The 21661-nt window shown below is 43.2% G+C and overlaps 1 protein-coding gene across 5 annotated transcripts in view; it reads left to right on the top strand.

The window, feature by feature from the left end:
- The window catches only part of ALDH18A1 (aldehyde dehydrogenase 18 family member A1), a 43873-nt gene extending 22505 nt beyond the window's left edge, over positions 1-21368 (top strand). For all 5 annotated transcript variants that reach the window (XM_023546904.2, XM_064269548.1, XM_023546903.2 and 2 more), the window contains 11 exons: positions 310-434; positions 1456-1600; positions 2313-2386; positions 3578-3671; positions 6355-6575; positions 9139-9276; positions 13415-13610; positions 13712-13833; positions 15701-15887; positions 17363-17458; positions 20310-21368. In XM_023546904.2, coding sequence (XP_023402672.1) covers positions 310-434; positions 1456-1600; positions 2313-2386; positions 3578-3671; positions 6355-6575; positions 9139-9276; positions 13415-13610; positions 13712-13833; positions 15701-15887; positions 17363-17458; positions 20310-20491 — 1580 coding nt within the window. In that variant the 3' untranslated portion in view covers positions 20492-21368. The remainder of the gene's footprint in view (positions 1-309; positions 435-1455; positions 1601-2312; positions 2387-3577; positions 3672-6354; positions 6576-9138; positions 9277-13414; positions 13611-13711; positions 13834-15700; positions 15888-17362; positions 17459-20309) is intronic.
- The last annotated feature ends 293 nt before the right edge of the window (positions 21369-21661 follow it).

The following is a 21661-nucleotide window of genomic DNA, read 5'->3' on the forward strand; positions in this document are numbered from 1 at the left end:
ACTGCTTCTGTGCTTTTTCAGTAGTCCCAGGAGCTGCGGGACAGGTTAATATCATTTGTGCCAAGGATATGGCCGTGCTCTGATGGGGGAACACATTCATCTATGAAGGCAGGCTATGTAAGTGTGTGAGGTGAGCTTTTCTAGAGCTGTTTTAGTGTGGGTGGACCCACTGATCCCCATTCTGTCTCTGCTCAGAGCTCTTGGTACAGCAGAATTCAACTGGCAAAGAAAGTGCAGGGTGGTTGGAAAAGCCTGTCTAGGGACACGCTCTTCTACATTAAAGCAGTATCACTGACTCTTCTTTTTTAGGCCTCTTTGACAGCCCCCCAGGGTCAGATGATGCAAAACTCATTGATATCTTTTATCCCGGAGATCAGCAGTCTGTGACTTTTGGAACCAAGTCTAGAGTGGGAATGGGTGGCATGGAAGCCAAGGTAAGGACCAGGTACCTTCGCTGCCAGTAACAGTTGTGAAGCCCAAACGACAATAGTCCCTTCCGTTTTGGTAATTGTATGGGAGTTAAGGAAACCCTGGTATCGTAGTGGTTAAGTGCTGCAGCTGCCAACCCGAAGATCGGCGGTTGGAATCTACCAGGCACTCCTTGGAAACTCTGTGGGGCAGTTCTACTCTGTCCTGTAGGGTCGCTATGAGTCAGAATCAACTCAACCACAACTGGTTTGGGTTTTTTCTTTTATGGGAGTTAATGGTTCAGATAGAGGCACATTTAAACATGCATGTATATAATGAGTATTATATACCTACATTTAGTACTGTCTGTATATGCAGTCTTTTTATTAATATTATATGAACACTGCGTTTATATTGTGAACTCCTTAAGGGCAGGGCCTATATATTTTTCATAATTTGTAAATTCTCTAATGTTATTAGCTGAAATATTTCTTAATAGAATCTTTCAAAAATTATTTCCACTAATTGTTCCAAGAAGTTATATCTGTAAAGTACAACATCATAAGTCGCACTAGCAGAGATAAGGACAACTTGCCAACCCAGAACGGGGTGGGGCAGCACAAAAAGAGATAAGAGGACAGACCCAGAAAAGGAAGTTCACGAGAGCCCTATGTAAACAAGCTAAAAGTACTTAGGATCAGACTTGGTCAAAAACCAGGCCAGATACTGAACTGCTTCGAAGTTGAGGCATAATAAGGAAAATATAGAAGTAATGAGTCCCAGTACTAGAGAGTCTTGAAGAGAGAACATGCTGAGAACTAAGGATAGATTGGTTTGTCTTTAGGCAGCACCTGCCATGGTTGGACTGTGCGTTGGAAGAGTACACGGTCTGAGCGTGTTTTCAGAGCATCTAAGCTATTAAAAACATTCCTTGGATACTTAATTACCCAATATCAAATTGTGTTTTATGTCTTCTTGAAAGTTTCAAGTGTAGGTGACTAGACCCCGTAGAGATCTGAATCTGCTCTTTGGATTTGACCTCTATAGGTGAAGGCGGCCCTCTGGGCTTTGCAAGGTGGCACTTCTGTTGTTATTGCCAATGGAACCCACCCAAAGGTGTCCGGGCATGTCATCACAGACATTGTGGAAGGAAAGAAAGTTGGCACCTTCTTTTCAGAAGTGAAGCCTGCAGGTAATTACTGGTCTTCATAAGGTTCCATGGCGAGTGGTGTCCCATGGACTATGGTAACACCACAGTCTAGATAGGACTGAGGACCGAACACTCACTCCAGGAACACAGAGCACAAAATTGATGTGCTAATATGAAATATGGTATTGCTTTTGAATATTATTTGCAAAATTGGATTTTGCTTTGGTAAAATTTTATCTTACCTGTCTAGCTAGGTCTCCTGTTTTCTCCAGAATCACTGGGTTAAGGAATATAAGCATTCATTTTCTCAAGAAATATTTGCCAGGCTCATGCTGGATGCCAGGTACTAATTAGCACTAGAGATCCAGAGGTGCATAAGGCACTTTATTATTTATAATAACTGCATTGTAGCCTATTTTTGGAATTTTTAGGTAGCCTGTGCTCTTAAGTGTTCACAATGGACAGAATTGCCTCATAATCTGTATTTTGAAATACAAACAAATTTTAAAAGATAAGCAAAGGTACAATTAAACTATAGAAGATATTAAGCATATTATAGACCCCAGAATACAGGAAGTTACATTTATGCCTGAGTTAATCTTTGCCATTTCACTGTTTAAAGTGATCTCAGTGTGTGAAACAGATATTACAAGGCACGAGCATTCCTTCTGTGGGTGTGACGAGCGTGGGCACGTGCTGGGATCATGAGAGAACTAAGCTGACCGTGATGTGATGTTCGCAAATGTTCTTGCAGGTCCTACAGTTGAACAGCAAGGAGAAATGGCTCGATCTGGAGGACGGATGTTGGCCACTTTGGAACCTGAGCAGGTAATAACCTCCTCTCGTAGTTTTATTGCAGTGTCCAGAGCGAGTCATGCCGTGCTGACAGATCCAACATGAGCAGGTTAATGCAGCACCCCCACCTGCCCACTCCCGGTTTATCCCTAGTGCTCCACACTTAGCCTGAGTCACAAGCCTGATTCAAATACACTGTATCTTTTTTCTTTTGTTAAATTTTATTTTCCCTTTTGTCTTTAGTAGGCAGAGGCCTACTGACTTTTCCATCATTATGATGTTTTGATCAAAAGCATCATGGAAATGATGAGACCAAGGAGGCTATCTGATCCTGCCACATATTCAGCATGGAAATGAAGGAAAACTACTTATCCCAGCCCATTCCAAATCACCTAACTTAACTGTAAGACGGAAGCTCGTGAGCCCAGCCCTGCCTATGTGAATTAGTCAGTCTAGGCAGCAGACACGGTGAAGCCGGAGATGGTGAGGCGGTCAGGACTGAAGCTTGCTCCCCAAGGGTCATGATGCTAAGTGTGGGCTTCGGATTGATGTATGTCGTTTTATGCTGGGGAATTCTTTGGCTTGAGAAAGGAGAAGAGATTTTAAAATAGCCACGAGCAGAGAAAGGAAAGGAGAAACCTAGCTTCTCTTTCTCAAACCACTTCATTCTACCCCTTCAGTAATCACCACACTAATTTGCCAGGTTTCCTGATTTAGGTGGGTAAGGATTGGTGTTTCCTCCAGTGTCCAGGACTGGATCTTCCCCTTGATGGTTGTTAAATAAATAATCATCAAAAAAAGGAAAAGTGGATGCAAAAAATGTACACGGAACATAAAACTGTGTAGCTAGTGAAATGTGAGGACGTGTGCATCCTGCCGATGCAAAGTGCTGGCTCCTGTCTCCTGGACAGACTGTGATTCATCATCCCCCCCTCACCAGGCCATGATTTGCTGATTATAATAATCAGGAGTGGTAAAGGAGGAGGAAAAGTAAGAAGAAATGAGGGGACGTGAACAGTGAGAAAGAGAAAAGAAAAACCGAGGGCAACTGTGGTGGAGAAGGAAGGCTATACAGGAAGAAGGTTTCAGTCCATGGCAACCTTGGACTTAGGAAGAAAGTCTGTCACTCTCTGGAAGAGCAGGTTTAAAAAAATATGGTGTGCATTATTCTTGGATTAGCATGTTTGTGTGTGTGTTTATTTAACACTTTGCCTTTCCTCCTAGAGAGCAGAAATTATTCATCATCTGGCTGATCTCTTGACGGACCAGCGTGATGAGATCCTGTCAGCCAACAAAAAGGACCTGGAGGAGGCACAGGGTAAAGATGACCATGCTATTTAGAGTTATTGTTATGAAAGTGTTTTGTTTTGTTTTCACTAATAATTCTTACATCATTGTCTGCCAAAAGACAAGATTATTATAGAAAAAATTGTGTATTATGCATCATTTTTATTAAAAGTGTGTGGCTGGTATTAGTTGACCTTTTCAAGCTGTACATACTCCCCCACCCCATATATTCTAATACAGCCCCCCAAAGGGATTTTCTCCATTCCCTGCAAGCCATGAGCCATGGTTACTAGGGCAATTTCAGGACAAAAAACAAAAACAAAAAGATTGAGAACCCCACTGCTTCAGAAATTCAGCTAATAATAGCTAACTTTTGTTGAGCACTTTTTCTTCACAACCTAGTACCTATGAGATGGTTGGTGTTAGCTGCCCTTGAGTCTTTTCTGACTCATGGCAACCTCATGTGTACACAATACAACTGCTATATAGGGTATTCAAGGTTGTAAGTTTTGGGAAGCAGATCGCCAGGCCTGTCTTCTGAGGCGCATCTGGATAGGTTCAAACCACCAATCTTTCAGCTAGTAGTCGAGCACTTAACCACTTATGGTATCCAGGGACTCTACCTGTAAGGCAGCTGCTATTACTATTTCCATTTTACAGCTCAGAGAAGTTGCCACTTACTCAGATGGCCAGTGATGGACCAAGGATTCAAACCCAGATGATTGTGCATATGAGAGAGTTGTAGAAATAGTTTTTGCAGCATCTGATGAAAGATAGCATGTCTCTTAAGATAATTGATTTGTGTGAGTCTGCCCAGAGTTAACCAAAGGTGGTATACGGAAGTGCCTTTGAGGTGCTAATGATAGTGTGAGTGAGATGGCTGAACTCAAGGCAACTAAATACGTAGAGTCAGGTTGTTGTTGTTGTTAGATGCCATCCAGTCAGGTAGGCCCTCATTTATTCTCTCTTTTCCTAATTCCACCTTAAAATAACGGGGTCAGTTTTATGGAATTTTGAATTTCTTTTCTGTTGAATAAAGGCGCCTTAAACATCCAGATTAGCAGATGTCCAAAGAAATATTGCAAGGCTTCATTGAAACCTTGTAAGCCTCATCAGCATTGCTTTCGTTCCTTAAAACATTTTTGCAACAGCTGATTTGGAACTTCTTTTAGACTTTACATCTAGCCTTGATTCTTTTCAGTATTATGAGGTCATAAAATAGAGTTTCAGGAATGAAGGAAATCTTTGATACCCAGTTTTTTTCTTTAAAGATAAAAGAATCGAGGCCCGCGGAGGTTAAAGCCGTTGGCCAAGGTCACACAGCTAGTTGTTGACAAAACTCTCTGACTTCTGATCCCAGTTATATCTCCCTGGAAATACACAAAGATGCACAATGGTTTAAGAACAAAGTCCTGGGTGTACACAAGCGTGGTCGTCCCTTTTGACTTGATAATCCCATTTCTGGGAATTTATCCTAAGAAAATATTTCAAGAGGAGAAAACAGCTTATATATTAAAATTTTTGGAGCCGGATTATTTAGCACACGTAAAAACTAGAAACGACCTGAATGTCTAATCACATAGGTGTAGGTAAGTGCATTAAGCAGTATCAACTCAATGCAATATTTAGTAGTAATTAAAATGATAATTTCTGCAACGTGAAAAACTTAAAAGAATTGTTAGGCAAAGAGCTAGAACATAATGTTTAACCTGGACTATAATTAAAACTTCATTAAAATGCACATGGGGAAAAATAAAGAAAATTAATTAGCTGACATAATTGGTTGGTAAGATGATGGATTTCGTTTTTTTCTTGGTGTAGAGTTGGTTCCTCCCCTTAAAAAATACAAATGTGTTTATTTTATCTTGGTGGGTGTGATTATTAAAAAGAAAGGAAAATTTTTCATAATCACACCTCAACATTAACCACAGTAAAGATTGTGGTATGTGATGCCAAGTAGCTTTTCTGAGCTTGCATACATGTATGCGTATGAATATGAGTATGTATACAGAAAGAGAATCATATCGAATTTACTACTTAAATTTAAATAATATTCTACATATGTGAATTTACCATAATTCTATTGAAATTTTTACTTTGGAAGAAAACTTCATTATTGCCTCTAATTATAAAAAATGTAAATAATAGAGAAAGATGAAGTAGACAACAACCATCATTGTTCTTGATGTCTTCCAGACAGCTCCATGTGCACATGTGTATGTATACATATACACACACACACAGTATCTGATAAATACGGTCATATCATATATGCTGTTTTACAGTTTTCGTTTTTCACAAACTGTATTCTACATAACTATCCATATCAATATATACAGATATATTATTTATGATAACTGCATTTGTAGCCCATTGTTTGAATTTTTAGGTGGAACCCAATTTGTCGCCACTACAAAAATTGCTGTGGTAAGTATCCTCATTTACATACAGGTTCACGCACACAAATGATGAATTTCTGGAACTAAAATTGCTGGCATAAAGGATATGGGTGTGCACACCTTTAAATGGTGATATAGAGTGCAAACTACCCTTGAAAAAAATCTGTATAAGTGGCATGTCATTGTTTTATTGAGACCCCTGAGTTCCGTGTCTGTTCCTAATACAGTGCCGTGTGTCAGTGAAGTCTCAAGAAATAAAAGTTGGTGGTGGAGCCAGCCCAGATCTGCTAATTTACCATGTGCTCTTCTTTTCAGGGAGACTTGCAGCTCCCCTGCTGAAACGTTTGAGCCTCTCCACATCTAAATTGAACAGCCTGGCTATCGGTCTGCGGCAGATTGCAGCCTCCTCACAGGACAGCGTGGGGCGTGTTTTGCGGCGGACCCGAATTGCCAAAAACTTGGAACTAGAACAAGTGACTGTCCCAATTGGAGTTCTGCTGGTGATCTTTGAATCTCGCCCTGACTGTCTACCCCAGGTATGTGACAAATGTCCTGCCATTGGGGTGGGAGGAATTGAAGGAAGAGGTTGTTTTCAGGATTGTAGATAAGTCTCCCAGAGATAATTTTTAAGACTTTATCCTCAGGCTCTTCTTAAGGTATGTTATGTTATCGATTTTTCCAGTAATGATTAGTAGATATGTCCATTTACTCAAGTTTATAGAAGTTAATTATTCCTAACACAAGTTGTAAGGGTGAAGCTGGGACTCCAGCCCAGGTCGATCTACCGTACCACAGTGCAGGAGCAAATTTAAAATACTCTAGCTCACTGCTGCACTTCATTCTCTGACCACAGAATCCCTGCTAGCCTACTTAGGATCAATTCATTCGTTAACTGGCTTTGCCTGTGTGAAAAAACTCCTTAATTATCAGTGTCACAGATAGCTTCCTATAGATAAATGTAGAACAAAATTCTAATTCACCAAAAAAAAAAAAACATACTTAATGGTCTGACAGAGAGTGGATAAACCTGGACACCTTTTTAACTCAGTACTGAAGTCACTCCTGAGGTTCACCCTTCAGCCAAAGATCAGATAGGCCCATAAAACAGAACGAGGCTAAATGGGCACACCAGTCCAAGGGCAAGGACAAGAAGACAGGAGGGGACAGGAAAGCTGATAATGGGGACCCCAAGGTCAAAAAGAGGAGAGCGTTGACACGTCATGGGATTGGCAAACAGTGACACAAAACAATATGTGTGTTAATTGTTAATTGAGAAACTGATTTACTCTGTAAACCTTCATCTAATGCACAGAAAAAAAAAAACAGCTTCCTGTAGGCACATTTTTTTAGTGAAGAGAACTTTTCAGTAGTTAGTGAAAACAAAAATGCCACCCTTTTTAAGGAAGTTGACATATCGCAGGTTAGTATGCAGAAATCATGTATTGAGTTCTTACTGAACAGCCATGCCCTGAAATACCAGGTGGCATTAGAGAGTAGCCACCCTTACCTGGGAACATTTTTCCTTTGGACGTTCCACTAGTAAAAATAATACTTGCTCTTTCTTTGTACTAACCCAAAGTCTCAAAGAGAAATTATTTAAAAACATAGCACCCCTTTACTGTAGTGCATAGGTGATCGTGGGAGTCCAGAATGCTCCATGGAGGTTACTCTCTGATGTGACTTAAACCAGGTTATTCACCAAGGGACTCCCATACCATTAGGGTCTGTCCTTAGCCCCTGGCTGGTGTTGGCATACCACCACCTTCTGTCCACATACCTGTCTTGCAGAAATGCCCTAGTAATGACTGCAAAACTCCCCTCTGCTAATAAAAATGAGTCCTAGGGCCTTGAAGGCTGTGGTTTCTCTGCTACCTTTCATCCATACTAGCTGATACTTCACAAGGGAGTTTGAGGTTTCATCCTCAGCCAGCCACAGCTGAGGTTCCTCACCCAGGATCGCAACCACGGATTCCTTCATAGAATCCATCCTAAAAGCTGTAGGTGAGAGAATTCTGTGTGTTTCTGCATTTATCTGGAGAAAGTTTACTAACTTTTATAAGGGTTGCATGAACAAAACAAACAAGGATTAGGAATCACTAATCTGGAGATTAGTATATTCAAGCAAGAATTTTTCTAGTAGTTTCCTTCACTAAGTTACAAGAACAGGAAGATTCTCATTTATCCCAGGAGCATTCAGAAAATTAAATTCCAGGCTTAGGAAGATCAGGTCAGTATCAGTCTCCAAGGGTAACTACCTTTTCCTCCCCAAACAGGCACGGTGCTCTTTTCCCAGTAGTCTCTGCATAGCTGCCCAGGGGCGGGCAAGAGCTCTAGTCTTCTCTAGGTTCTTGGCACCAGGAATTTGGAGCTCTTGGATCTATTATAGGGCCAGGGGAGGATGTGACCTAAAGCGTCCCCATGCCTCAGCCTGAGTCACTTCCATACACTTGCCTGCAGAGGCAGCTGAGAGTGCTGTTTTCCACAGTGGCCAAAGTGGGGGTGGGGCGTGGCACTGTAACCCTGGCCAGTTAAGTCAGGTTGCTTTGCTACTGGTGCTTAGCCATATAGTTGAGCTTGTAAGGTCCAGGGTGGTTTGGCTCTGGAATCAAGCCACTTGGGTATGGGTATGACTCCCAGCCCTGCCGTTTACAAGCTATGTGAGCTTGGGGAGTCACCAGCCTCCCTAGGCTTCGGTTTCGTTACCTGTAAGATGGGGAATAAAACAGGTACTTAATTCACTAGAAAGTCATGAAGATTAAACAGGCTTACTTACCACCCTCATCTGTTGACGTGGAGTCGATTCCAACTCATAGCGACCCTAAAGGACAGAGCAGAACTGCCCCAAAGGGTCTCTGAGGCTGTAATCTTTACAGAAACAGACTCCCACATCCTTCTCCTGTGTAGTGGCTGGTGGTTCAAACCGCCAACCTTTCGGTTAGCAGCTGAGTGCTTTAGCCACTATGCCACCAGGACTCTAAAACAGACTAAGCCTTATAAAGCAAGTAACACAGTGTGTAGCACAGAAAAAGTGCTCAGTAAATGCTAATGCTACTGTTATGTTTCCTCCTTTGATTCACTATTCTCTTCTTTGATCTGCAGGTGGCAGCCTTGGCTATTGCAAGTGGTAATGGCTTGTTACTGAAAGGAGGGAAGGAGGCCTCACACAGCAACCGGATTCTTCACCTCCTGACCCAGGAGGCCCTCTCTATCCATGGAGTCAAGGAGGCTGTACAGCTGGTAGGGCCAAGTCAGGCCCAGAGGGGCTGGGTCAGGCCTTTGATTGTTGAAGCAAAGTTTAGACTATGTAGGGCCAGGGCACTCTGACAGGCAGGCTTGATTGGAGCATCGGCAGATACTGAGTGCCGGATAATCCTGGGCATTAGCCACTGGCATTAGGCCATTCTGCAGAGCCGGGGGCTTGTGATGAGTCTTCAGTGGCTTAAGGCCACTTCCATACACTCTCCTGGAACTATTGATTTAAAAGAAAGTTGATTAGACCTTCATTCTTTGAGTCACAGGACAACAGGAATACCAGACCAAGAGTGGGAGGCCTGAGTTCTTATGACTGGTAGAGCAGTTTAGGGCAAGTCAGGTAAGATAAATTTTATGAAAGTTTGTTGTGAACCGTGTAAATATGAGATCATGCAGCCATCACTACTATTATGGCTTATGGTTGCCATTTTTTTAACCAAACTTTGTCTCACTCTACTATTAAACGAGGTTTTTGAAGTATATATTATTGTTGTTAGAGTGCCGTCAAGTCAGTTCCAACTCCTAGTGACCCCATGCACAACAGAACAAAACACTGCCCAGGCCTGTGCCATCCTCCCAATTGTTGCAATACTTGAACCCATTGTTGCACCCACTGTGTCAGTCCATCTCATTAAGGGTCTTCCTCTTTTTCTGTGACTCTCTACCAAGCATGATGTCCTTCTCCAAAGACTGATCCCTCCTGACATGTCCAAAGTATGTGAGATGCAGCCTTGCCATCCTTGCTTCTAAGGAGCATTCTGGTTTTACTTCTTGGAAGACAAATTTGTCCATTTTTTTTTGGCGGTCCATGTTCTATTCAATATTCTTCACCAGCACCCCAACTAAAAGGCGTCAGTTGTTCTTCCGACTTCGTTACTCCTTTTCCAGCTTTCACATACATATGAGAAAATCGAAAACACCACGGCTTGGGCCAGGTGCACCTTAGTCCTCAAGGTGACATCTTTGCCTTTTAACACTTTAAAGAGATCTCTTGCAACTGATTTGCCCAACGCAATGAGTCTTTTGATTTTTTGACTCTTGCTTCCGTGGGTGTTGATTATGGATCCAAGTAAAATGAAATCCTTGACAACCTCAATTTTTTCTCCATTTATCACGATGTTGCTTATTAGTCCAGATGTGAGGCTTTTTGTTTTCTTTAAGTTGAGGTGTAATCCATACTGAAGGCTCTGGTCTTTGATCTTGGCCAGTAAGTGCTTCAAGTCTTCTTCACTTTTAGCAAGAAAGGTTGTGTCATCTGCATAACACAGGTTGTTAATGAGTCTTCCTCCAATTCTGAGGCCCTGTTCTTCATATAGTCTGGTTTCTCATATTATTTGAAATAGAAAGTAGTAGCCAGAATTTGGAAACCCTGGTGCTATAGTGGTTAAGTGCCACGGCTGCTAACCAAAGGGTCGGCAGTTTGAATTTGCCAGGCACTCCTTGGAAAATCTGTGGGACAGTTCTACTCTATCCTATAGGATTACTGTGTGTCGGAATCAACTCGATGGCACTGGGTTTGGTTTTGGTTTTGGTTTGGTAGCCAGAATTTATTGAGTGTCTGCCATGTGCCAGACACTTTGATCCATTTTCTCATTTAATTATTTCTTTCGATGCTTGCTGCATCGTTCAGTATTTCGCCCATAAAATCCTCCAGGATTGCAACTTCAGGCTTGAATTTTTTCTTCAGTTCTTTCAGCTTGAGAAATACCAGGTGTGTTGCACATTTCATAATACTTTGTCTTCTCGAGCCACCCTTTGAAATCTTCTGTTCAGCTCTTTTACTTCATCATTTCTTCCATTCACTTTAGCTGCTCTATGTTTAAGAGCAAGTTTCAGAGTCTCTTCTGACATCCATTTTGGTTGTCATATTTTCTTATCTTTTTAATGACCTTTTACTTTCTTCATGTATAATGTCCTTGATGTCATCCCACAATTCGTCTGGCCTTTGGTCATTAGTGTTTGATACATCAAATCTGTTCTTGAGATGGTCTCTAAATTCAGGTGGGATATACTCACAGTCATACTTTGACTCTCGTGGACTTGTTTTAGTTTTTTTTAGCTTCAGCTTGAACTTGCATATGAGCAATTGATAATGTGTTTCAAAGTTGGCCCCTGGCTTCTCCGTAGTCTCTTTCCACAGATGTAGTGGGTTCGATTCCTTTGTATTCCATCTAATGATACCCTCATGTATAGTCACCATTTATGTTGTTGAGAAAAGGTGTTTCCAATGAATAGGTCATGGGTCTTGCAAAATTCTGTCATGCAATCTCTGATGTTTCTGTCACCAAGGCCATATTTTCCAACTACTGATCTTTATTCTTTGTTTCCAGCTTTCACATTCAATCACCAATAATTACCAATGCGCCTTGGTTGCATGTTTGATCAATTTTAGACTGCAGAAAAATCTTCAGTTTCCTCATCTTTGGCATTAGTGGTTGGTGCATACATTTGAATAATAGTCGTATTAACTGGTCTTCCCTGAAGGCATATGGATGTTATCTTATCATTGACAGTGTTGTACTTCAGGATCTTTTTTTTTTTTAATTTTTATTGTGCTTTAAGTCAGCCTCTCATACAAAAACTTACATACACCTTGCTATATACTCCTAGTTGCTCTCCCTCTAATGAGAGAGCACACTCCTTTCCTCCACTCTCTTTTCATGTCCATTTGGCCAGCTTCTGCCCTCCTCTGCCCTCTCATCTCTTCTCCAGATAGAAGCTGCCCCTGTAGTCTCATGTGTCTACTTGATCCAGGGAGCTCACTCTTCACCAGTATCATTTTCTATCCCATAGTCCAGTCCAATCCCTGTCTGAAGAGTTGGCTTTGGGAATGGCTCCTGTTTTGAGCTAACAGAAGGTCTGGGGACCATGACCTCTGGGGTCTTTCTAGTCTCAGTCAGACCATTAAGTCTAGTCTTTTTACAAGAATTTGGGGTCTGCATCCCACTGCTCTCCTGCTCCCTCAGGGGTTCTCTGTTGTGTTCCCTGTCAGGGCAGTCGTCGGTCATAGCCGGGCACCATCTAGTTCTTCTGGTCTCAGGCTAATGTAGTCTCTGGTTTATGTGGCCCTTTCTGTCTCTTGGGCTCATAATTATGTTGTGTCTTTGGTGTTCTTCATTCTCCTTTGCTCCAGGTGGGTTGAGATCAATTGATGCATTTCAGATGGCCGCTTGCTAGCATTTAAGACCCCACATGCCACTCTCCAAAGTAGGATGCAGAATGTTTTCTTAATAGATTCTATTATGCAAGTTGGCTTAGATGTCCCCTGAAACCATGGTCCCCAAACTCCCACCTCTGCTACGCTGGCCTTCAAAGCGTTCAGTTTATTCAGGAAACTTCTTCGCTTTTGGTTTGGTCAGGATAGATCTTGAAGTGTGCTTTTTGACCATGAACGTGACACCATTCCTCTTCAATTTGTCATTTCTGGCATAGTAGACCATATGATTATCTGTTTCAAAATGGCCGATACCAGTCCTTTCAGCTTACTAATGCCTAGGATATCTATCTTCAAGCATTCTATTTCATGAACATATGGGAGTGGGGAGGGGGTTAAAAATCAAGAAGTGGGGAAAAACTCCCTATAATCTCAGTGTCCTAACACAAGCACTTTAGTAATTCCAACCAGCATCCCAGCAGAGAGGTGGTCAGTGGAAGTCACGGAGAACTGTGACTCCTTGCAAGACCCAGCATTTCATTAAGGCTGTGACCAAAGAACCCACAGAGTGGCTACTGCCTTTGGTAATCCCATAGCCTAGCATACTCTGTATCACCTTTAACTTCCATAGATAACGCTTCGTTTATACCTCTTCTGCATTTTTTAAATTATCTGCCTTGTGCTGTAGCTATTTGTGTCCTAGTCCTGTCTTCCCTACTAGACTCTGAATTAGTTGAGGGCAGGGACCATGACCTGCATGCTGCAATGTGGAGCCTAGCACCTCATGTATAGATGCTTGTTAAGCATTTGCTGGACAGCTTCTTGATTCCCGGGATCAGCAACTTAATCCTGTTTTCAGATTATGTTTTCATAGTGCCTGCATGTATCTGTAGAAGGGAGGCTGCTATTCTTAGCATTTTGTGTGGTCAGGAGATGTCATCTTTAGCTTTTTATTCTTTACCTCTTCAGGTGAATACCAGAGAAGAAGTGGAAGATCTTTGCCGCCTAGACAAAATGATAGATCTGATCATCCCACGTGGCTCCTCCCAGCTGGTCAGAGACATCCAGAAAGCTGCTAAGGGGGTTCCAGTGATGGGACACAGTGAAGGCATCTGCCACCTGTATGTGGATTCAGAGGCCAGCGTTGACAAGGTCACCAGACTTGGTGAGCCGGAGTCTCCTGTTTTTCAGGGTGAAATATTCGTCAGATCCTTTGTGCCCCTGGATCACGTTACTTTAAACACTTCTTTGTTCTTCTCTTTTCAGTCAGAGACTCTAAATGTGAATATCCAGCTGCCTGCAACGCTTTGGAGACTTTGCTGATCCACCGAGATCTGCTCAGAACACCATTGTTTGACCAGATCATTGACATGCTGAGAGTAGAGCAGGTAAAGACAAAGCCATAGAACTGTACAGCAGTTCTTGTCTTCCATTTTGAGATTTAGAAGCCTGTGGCATTCGTGCCTGCCAGCTAGCCAGGAGTAGCCGCCATTCCATTTAAGACAATTTAAAAAAACAATATTTTTGAGCATCTGCTCTGCACAAGTTCTGTGCTAAGTACAGAGGTGAGTAAGACATGACCCTTGTCCTCTAACAGTCTAGTAGGTAGAACAAACTGATACACAAATAGCTTTATTACAAAGTGGGTTGTGTTAAGTGCTAAGAGGGTTCATAGATAAGACAGATCACATGGTAGCATGTTGGGCTATTTTTGGCAATGTTTTTTTTTTATTGAGGCAGCAAAGTTTAAAGTTTGTTTCTGAACACATTTTTTTTTTAATTGGATTTGAGAAGATTGCAGGAGTGTTTTCAAACCAGATATTCAGATGCATTCACCACTCCCCCCCAAAAAAAGTCTTCAATTACCAGTGTTAATGTCATCTTAATGCATTTTAAGCTTTAATATATTATGACACCCTTTAAGAATTATATAAACCAGCACATAGTAAAGAAAGTGCCTGCTGGACTTGGTTTCTTTGACCCGGAGACTGTGTCTCTTCCCCTCTGTCCTTGTGCTGGAGAGGAAGGCTCCAGTCATCTTATGAAACAGTACTGTCCCAGTGTGAACCTGAAAGAATTGTTTTGAAAATACAAATGTACCACACGGATTAAATCAAGAAGGAATTAAATCACATAGTCACTCAGTTTAGGGTCTTACTTTGCATTAGTGGTCTGTTTGACTGGACACCCATGTATGCCAAGTACCACAGTAGACTGGACTGGGCTGACAAGGGGAAAACTCTCCTTTAGTCAGGACAAAAGTCCTGATTCTGGCAAACCCACAATATCTCAATCACCCTCAGGTTTGTCTTGCAATTCCTCAGATCACCTTCGTATTGCAGGAAGTAAACCCAGAAGGGTGACTTGCACAGAGCAGGGGGCTCAGAGATGAGGTTCCAGTCCTCGAGCAAGATGGTTGAGCCATAATCCTTGAGGAATTAGGGGCCCAGATAGGAAACCACAGCAGGGCCTCCAGGATAATGAAGACAAAACAGTGTTCATTTGTTGTAACCTGAGCCAGGACAACAGCTTGGTCCCAAAAAAACAAGACATGAACCCCATCCTGGGGCGATCTCAGAACAAGGCCTGAGTAGGGTCAGGCTTGTGACTGAGGCTTGCAGTAACCAGCCTTGGAATCCTGAAATTCTTTTGACCTCCCAGAGTGTGGCGCCCAGCTGAACCTAGAGATGAGGCCAGATTAAGTCAGAAATCCAACAGGTGACCACAGTTAGAGGTACTGAAAGGATCTAGAAAAACATTGTTTACCTCTAAAGCACACCTGGGACTTCTGCAGGGTGAAGGGAGTAGACGTGTACTCCCTGTTTTCATATGGGTCCAATGTCTAGGTCTACATATACAGAGAGCAGGAGTTCTATAGTCAAGTGTTCATTTTACTAAAATGCCAGCAGCCCATTAAATGCCTTATGCAATCTGAATGATCACAGGCTTCCTGTTTAAATCCCTGCTCCAACTTTACCAAGGACCCATTGCTAGCAAGTGGCCACTCAGCATTTTCAAAAGCAGTGTGTGCTGAAATGCGAAAGGCTGCCTCTGAAAGCCGAGGCAGGGACCAGGTTAGTTATCCAGGCCACATGGACCCTGGATTCTGGGCTGTGGTATTACACTCCATATAAACAGTCATCAGAAGGAAGAGCCCTTGAGAGACATCTTGCTCTTTGATTCTAGAGGAAGAAGTGTGAGCTTGCCTATTTTTGTTGTTTTTATTCTATTGTCCCTGGTCTTCCCCTCTTCCAGGTGAAAATTCATGCAGGCCCCAAGTTTGCTTCCTATCTGACCTTCAGCCCCTCCGAAGTGAAGTCGCTTCGAACCGAGTATGCGGACCTGGAATTGTGCATTGAAGTGGTGGACAGTGTCCAAGAGGCCATCGACCACATCCACAAGTACGGCAGCTCCCACACGGATGTCATTGTCACAGAGAACGGTCAGTGTCTGGATACATCACGCATACAGGCGTTGCTTTTTCTACTTTGATATCCAAGGTGGTCATGTTCTTCTCAGCCCCTCTTGACCTGCTGGAAAACAGAGCCTGAAAAGACTAGTGATAGTGCCTGGTGTAGGTTGCATTTGATGGTTTGCTGAGTGCTTCACATAGATTAAAAAAAAAAAGAAAGTTACCATCAAGGCCGTTCTGACTCATGGCAACTCCATGTGTGTCACAGTAGAACTGTACTCTGTGGGGTTTTCAGTGGCTGATTTTTAGGAAATAGATCACCAGGCCTTTCTTTTAAGGCACCTCTGGGTATAATCAAACCTCCAACCTTTAGCAGCCAAGCCCATTACCCATTTGCACCACCCATGGACTCGTCACAGCAGCCCAGTGGAAGAGGCAGGGCAGAGATGAATAGTTTCACCTTCAAAATGACTTAGGTGCCCCAGTGGCACAGTGGTTAAAGTGCTTGGCTGTGAACCGAAAGTTTGGCAGTTCAGAGCCTCCCGGTATTCCACAGGAGGAAGATACAGCACTCTGCTTCCATAAAGATTACAGCCTTGAAAACCCTACTGGGCAGTTCTACTCTGTGCTGTAGAATCACTATGAGTTGGAATCAAGTCGGCAATAATGGGTTCGGTTTTTTGGTTTAAAGATGACTTACCCTGCGTCAGAGGCATTATCGCTTAATCCATACAACAACCTTATGAGGTAATTGGAATAAATTCATTTTGCAGCTGAAGAAACAAAGGCCCAGGACCAGCTAGTTAAGAACAGAACCACTTGTCCACATTCATTCATTCACTCCACAAATATGTATTGAGGGACATTCCTAGATGTCAGGCACTGGTAGAGGAAGCCAGAATGACCCCCTAGAGGAATTTAGTCAGTCCACTGGGGAATGACAATGGTACCACCAATAATACCTAATGTTTACTGAGCACTTGCCATGTGCTGGTCCCTGGGGTGAGTACCCCGTGGGCATCAGCTCATTTAGTCCTCTCCACAACCCTGTGAGGTAGGTAAAGCTGTTGATTTCCATTTTACTCAAGCACAGAGAGGTTCAGAAACTTGCCCAAGGCACCTAGCTAGTAGATGTGGAGTTGACGTTCAGACCTTGGCTGTCTAGCTCCAGAGCCCATGCTGTTAACCTGACTCTGGGCACTGCCTTCTAAGTAGTGTAGCCAGGGCATCACATCACCGAGGATACGTCTGCAGTGGGAGACCTGGATCCCAACCCATTCTTCCCCAATCCACTACACCTTCCACAACACTGACTGATGATGCTAGTTTGCCTTCCTCCTCTTCAGATTTCTCACAAGCCTATGTGTTTAATATGTGAGAGGACACATGAAGGAGCCTCCTTGGGGCCTGAGCCCTGTTCTGGTCAGTCACCAGTGAGTGGCTAGAAGCAGGGCTGTTATCGTGGGTCATCCTAACTTGGTTTCTTCTCTTTCTTTATGGCACAGAAAAAACAGCAGAGTTCTTCCTCCAGCACGTAGATAGTGCATGCGTGTTCTGGAATGCCAGCACTCGCTTCTCTGATGGCTACCGCTTCGGACTGGGTAAGACAGACTCCAGTCGGGAGAGAAAGGAGTCTCTGTGAATTGCTATGTGGTCCAGGGAGCACGGTGAAGGCACAGGCTTGGTCAAGATAGTGGAATCAGAGATTTGTGGAAGGTTGGGATTGCAAGAGGAGGAGAGAGAATAGTAATAGCTGCTATAAATTGGTAGGTGTCCTATGCTCTAGGCATTTCACATGTTAAGAAGGTACCAAAAAATCCAAACCCATTGCTGTCAAGTCAATTCCGACTCATAGAGCAGGATAGAGTAGAGCTGTCCCATAGGGTTTCTGAGGCTGTAAATCTTTATGGAAGCAGACTGCCACATCTTTCTCTCATAAGCAGCTGGTGGGTTAGAACCACCAACCTTTTGGTTGGCAGCTGAGCACTTAAGCACTGAGCCACCAGGGTACTCTTGTTTCTTTCTTCAGAGATGGGAAAACTGAGATTCAAAGACGTGAAGTAACTTCTCCAAATGGTATTCCAACCCAGGCTTGTGAACTCCAGGGCCTTGGTGGTTCCCACTGCAGTACAGCAGGCCTCGTAGCCTCCTCTTAAAGCACAGCTCACAACAGGTGCACATGCTATGGTCCCTCAGGACAGTGCCACTGCAGATTTATTTCTTCAGAGTATCACAGCCCAGTGGCTTCTGAACTAAGAACCCCACCCCCCCATCCCCGCTATGAGCATAGGAAAAAGGAAGGTGCTAGTGCCTATACTGGGCTTACATGTCAGCATCAAAAACAAACACGTAAGCCTAGAGGTGTAAGGTTAACTTCCAAAACAGGCTTTGAAATAAAAAGCTTTAGAAAGACACCCTTTCCCCCCTCTCCCATTAGTTATGGAATCTGTAGCTCCTGTAGTATAGGAGTTACTCAGTTTCTGATTTTCAGGGCAGCCATTATATAGAGCTCCAATAAGACATGCATGACACATTTTCTGAATATTTGAGGATTATTGCAACCACTTAAAACATTTTAATCCCTCTGAACTTTTCAGTAAATGATCTGCCTGTAGAAATAGTTCTAGCTGAATTGTTATAAAGTTATTAAAAGGAATTTTAGTCAGTTATTCTTAGTCCTAGTCCTTAGACCCTTTATTTTTAGTTTCCTCCTTTTATATCCGGTTGACTTAATTATCACATCACTTGCAGTGATCTTTGTACTTCATGTTCTTGAAGAAGAAATAGCAGCAGCTTTTAAGCAGAAATCCAGGATGGGGGAAGAGCGGAAGACCACTCAGTGTCCTTCTAGCACCAGCTGGGGGTAAACCCAAACTCTGGCTGAGTTATATTCCTGTGAAATACATTCACAGCAGTGACAGCTAATATTTACTGGGTGTTTACTATGTGCCTCCACTATCCATCTGTCACTTTGTCATACTATGGTGGCTTACATGTTACTATAATACTGGAAGTTATGTCACCAGTATTTCAAATACCAGCAGGGTGACCCATGGTGCACAGGTTTCAGTGGAGCTTCCAGACTAAGACAGACGAGGAAGAAAGACCTGGTCATCTATTTCCAAAAATTAGCCTTAACGTTACGGATCACAAAAGAATATTGTCTGTTATGGTGCTGGAGGATGAACCCTCCCCTAGGTTGAAGACACTCAGAATACAGTGGCTGCAACAATGGGCTCAAGCATACCAACAATCATAAGATGCACAAGACATGGCAACATTTCATTTTGTTGTACTTGAGGCCTCTGTGTGTCGGAACTTGACTCAATAGCAACTAACACCTGGCACTGTGCTGAGCATCCATGCATTATCTCACTTAGTTCTATAAACTAGAACTATTGTTTTCCAGATGAAAAAAAAATGAAACACGGACAGAAGAGCTAGGTAACTGGCCGAAGGTCACATGGTCTCTACAATATAGAGCTAGAATGTGGATCCTGGTGCTCTCACTCTCCTTGCCATCCACTACCCCCAGCACATCCCCACTGGGGTCTTCGCACTCGCTCTTCTGTCTACCTGGAGCACCTCCACCTGGTCCTGCCCTGGCTGGCTCCTTCTCATCCTTAGGTTTCCGCTCTAATGCACAACCTCAGGCAGACTTTCTCTGACCACCCTACCTAGTGCAGTTCCCACCCCCACCCTCGCATGCAGCTTCTGTCACAGCACCCTTCGCTGCTCTTAATCACCACCTGAAATTATTGCACAAGGGATATAAGATCCGTGAAAACAGGACCTGTGGCTGTTATCCCCCTGCACCCCCAGGGCCCAGCACACTGCCTAGTACATAGCCCATTCTCAGCAAAATTGTGATGAATAAGGGAACCCTGCCTCCACCGTACACAGTGCAAAACACTAAGCCAGACCCACAGAAATCCTGGGTATCCCCCTCGTCTAAGCCTGGGCCAAGAGGGAAGAATGACCAGTAATCCTATCATGTATACAGTTACTATACAGTAAGCACTGGTAGGCTAAGAATTCTGGGAGGATAATAAGAACATGCCCCTTACATTCTAGGATTTAAAGACTATTTGAGGAAATGAAGCCTCCATACTAAGCGTTGTACATGTCAGTACCTGACCAGATGTCCAGTTATGGTACACAGTTCACATGCTGAACTGAGATCAGAGACATCTATAGTATTGTCAAAATGCAGTAGGGGATAAAGTCCAAAACAGAGGCCCACACAGTGTGTTTCATAGGAAGGAGGAGCCCATCATGACCAGAGAAAACATAATTATGGGGACAGTGGAACTCCAGGTGGAACTGAGGAGGATGGGTCAGGAGTTGGCAGGGAGAGAAGGCACCAAGTGAAAAAAGTGAGACACAGGTCTGGCAGGTAGACAGGAAACAGAAGCTGTGAGACGTCTACATCTTAATCCATCCTTTTTGCAGGAGCTGAAGTGGGAATCAGCACATCACGGATCCACGCCCGGGGACCAGTAGGACTTGAGGGACTCCTTACTACTAAGTGGTTGCTACGAGGACAGGACCACGTGGTATCAGATTTCTCAGAGCATGGAAGTTTAAAATATCTTCATGAGAGCCTCCCTGTTCCTCAGAGAAACACCAACTGAAAGCATTCAGAGAAGAGCTAGGAAATCCTAGGAATGATCCAGGAGGTTTTCACAGTTAACACCTGTCTTAAGAATCTTAGGGGATAAGCAGGTCTTGTCACCCAGTTCCTGGAAGGGCTTGGCTGTTAGAAAGTGCACCTAGATGCTTCTGGGATCAATTTTGCCACATTAGTCTTGGATCGCCCCCGACCCAGGCTTTTTTTTTTTTTTTTTTTAAGTAAGAAAATAAGTGCTACGGGCAGGAGCTTTGCTTTGCCCACTCCAGTTCCCTTTAGTGATCAGAACAGAAAGGTACATTTTCCTCACATAAAAGACAGTGAAAAAATCATGGCCACTTTTTACCTTCTGATCACCTCAGTGAGGTAAAACCTCCTTGGCATTTGGCTGGTACTAGAGCCAGTGATTCATAAGAAGTTTTTTTCACATTTCATTTCTTTCATGCTCATAGACATCTTCAAAAAGGAGAGATCTGGAATTTCAGAAGAAGGACAGTTCTTTTTCACATTCTCATCTAAAACAATCACAAGAATGGACTAAGTCATTTCCGCTGTGAAGCTTGACCATTTGTATTTATTTTTGGAGTGAATAAGTAAGCATTCCAGGTGTTTGCAGCTTCTCCTGGTCCCAGAGACTCAGTGTTGCGGGTGATCTAGTGGGTACCTGGAGTTGTAGTCAGTGAGGTGCAAGCTTCCAGACACTCCCCACTTAGCAGGAGGAATATCAGCTGCAATTATGCTTGAAATTTTTATATGAATTATTTTATCTTCTTCCCCTTTCCCTCCAGAACAAAAATTATAGGAGTATTTTAATACTTTGGAATCCCCCACCTTTTTGAGAAATAAAGTTCTTACGAAAAGCCTGTGTGCATGATGAGTTTTCTCCCTTACTGTTGTTATCCTCTTCTTCCTCTTCCCTCGTGAACCTTGTCCCCCTACTTTTAGGCATTGTCCATTCTCAGGGTACTTTGGTTGCTCAGACAGGAAGTTGATTGGGAGACAGGGCACCTGCTTCAGCCGTGTCAGGGGTAGCAGCAGAGGCAAGGCCCCAGGTGAGAGGAAAGGAGAACAGGGATGAAACCCCAAGAATTTAAAGACAGCATGGAGATGGTCTGAAGTCAGTAGATGTCTATGACTTGAGTCATGCCCACACAGCTTCCCTAGGTGGGCAGCC

Source organism: Loxodonta africana, chromosome 16 (genome assembly GCF_030014295.1).
Source record: "Loxodonta africana isolate mLoxAfr1 chromosome 16, mLoxAfr1.hap2, whole genome shotgun sequence".
Taxonomy (NCBI): Eukaryota; Metazoa; Chordata; class Mammalia; order Proboscidea; family Elephantidae; genus Loxodonta; species Loxodonta africana.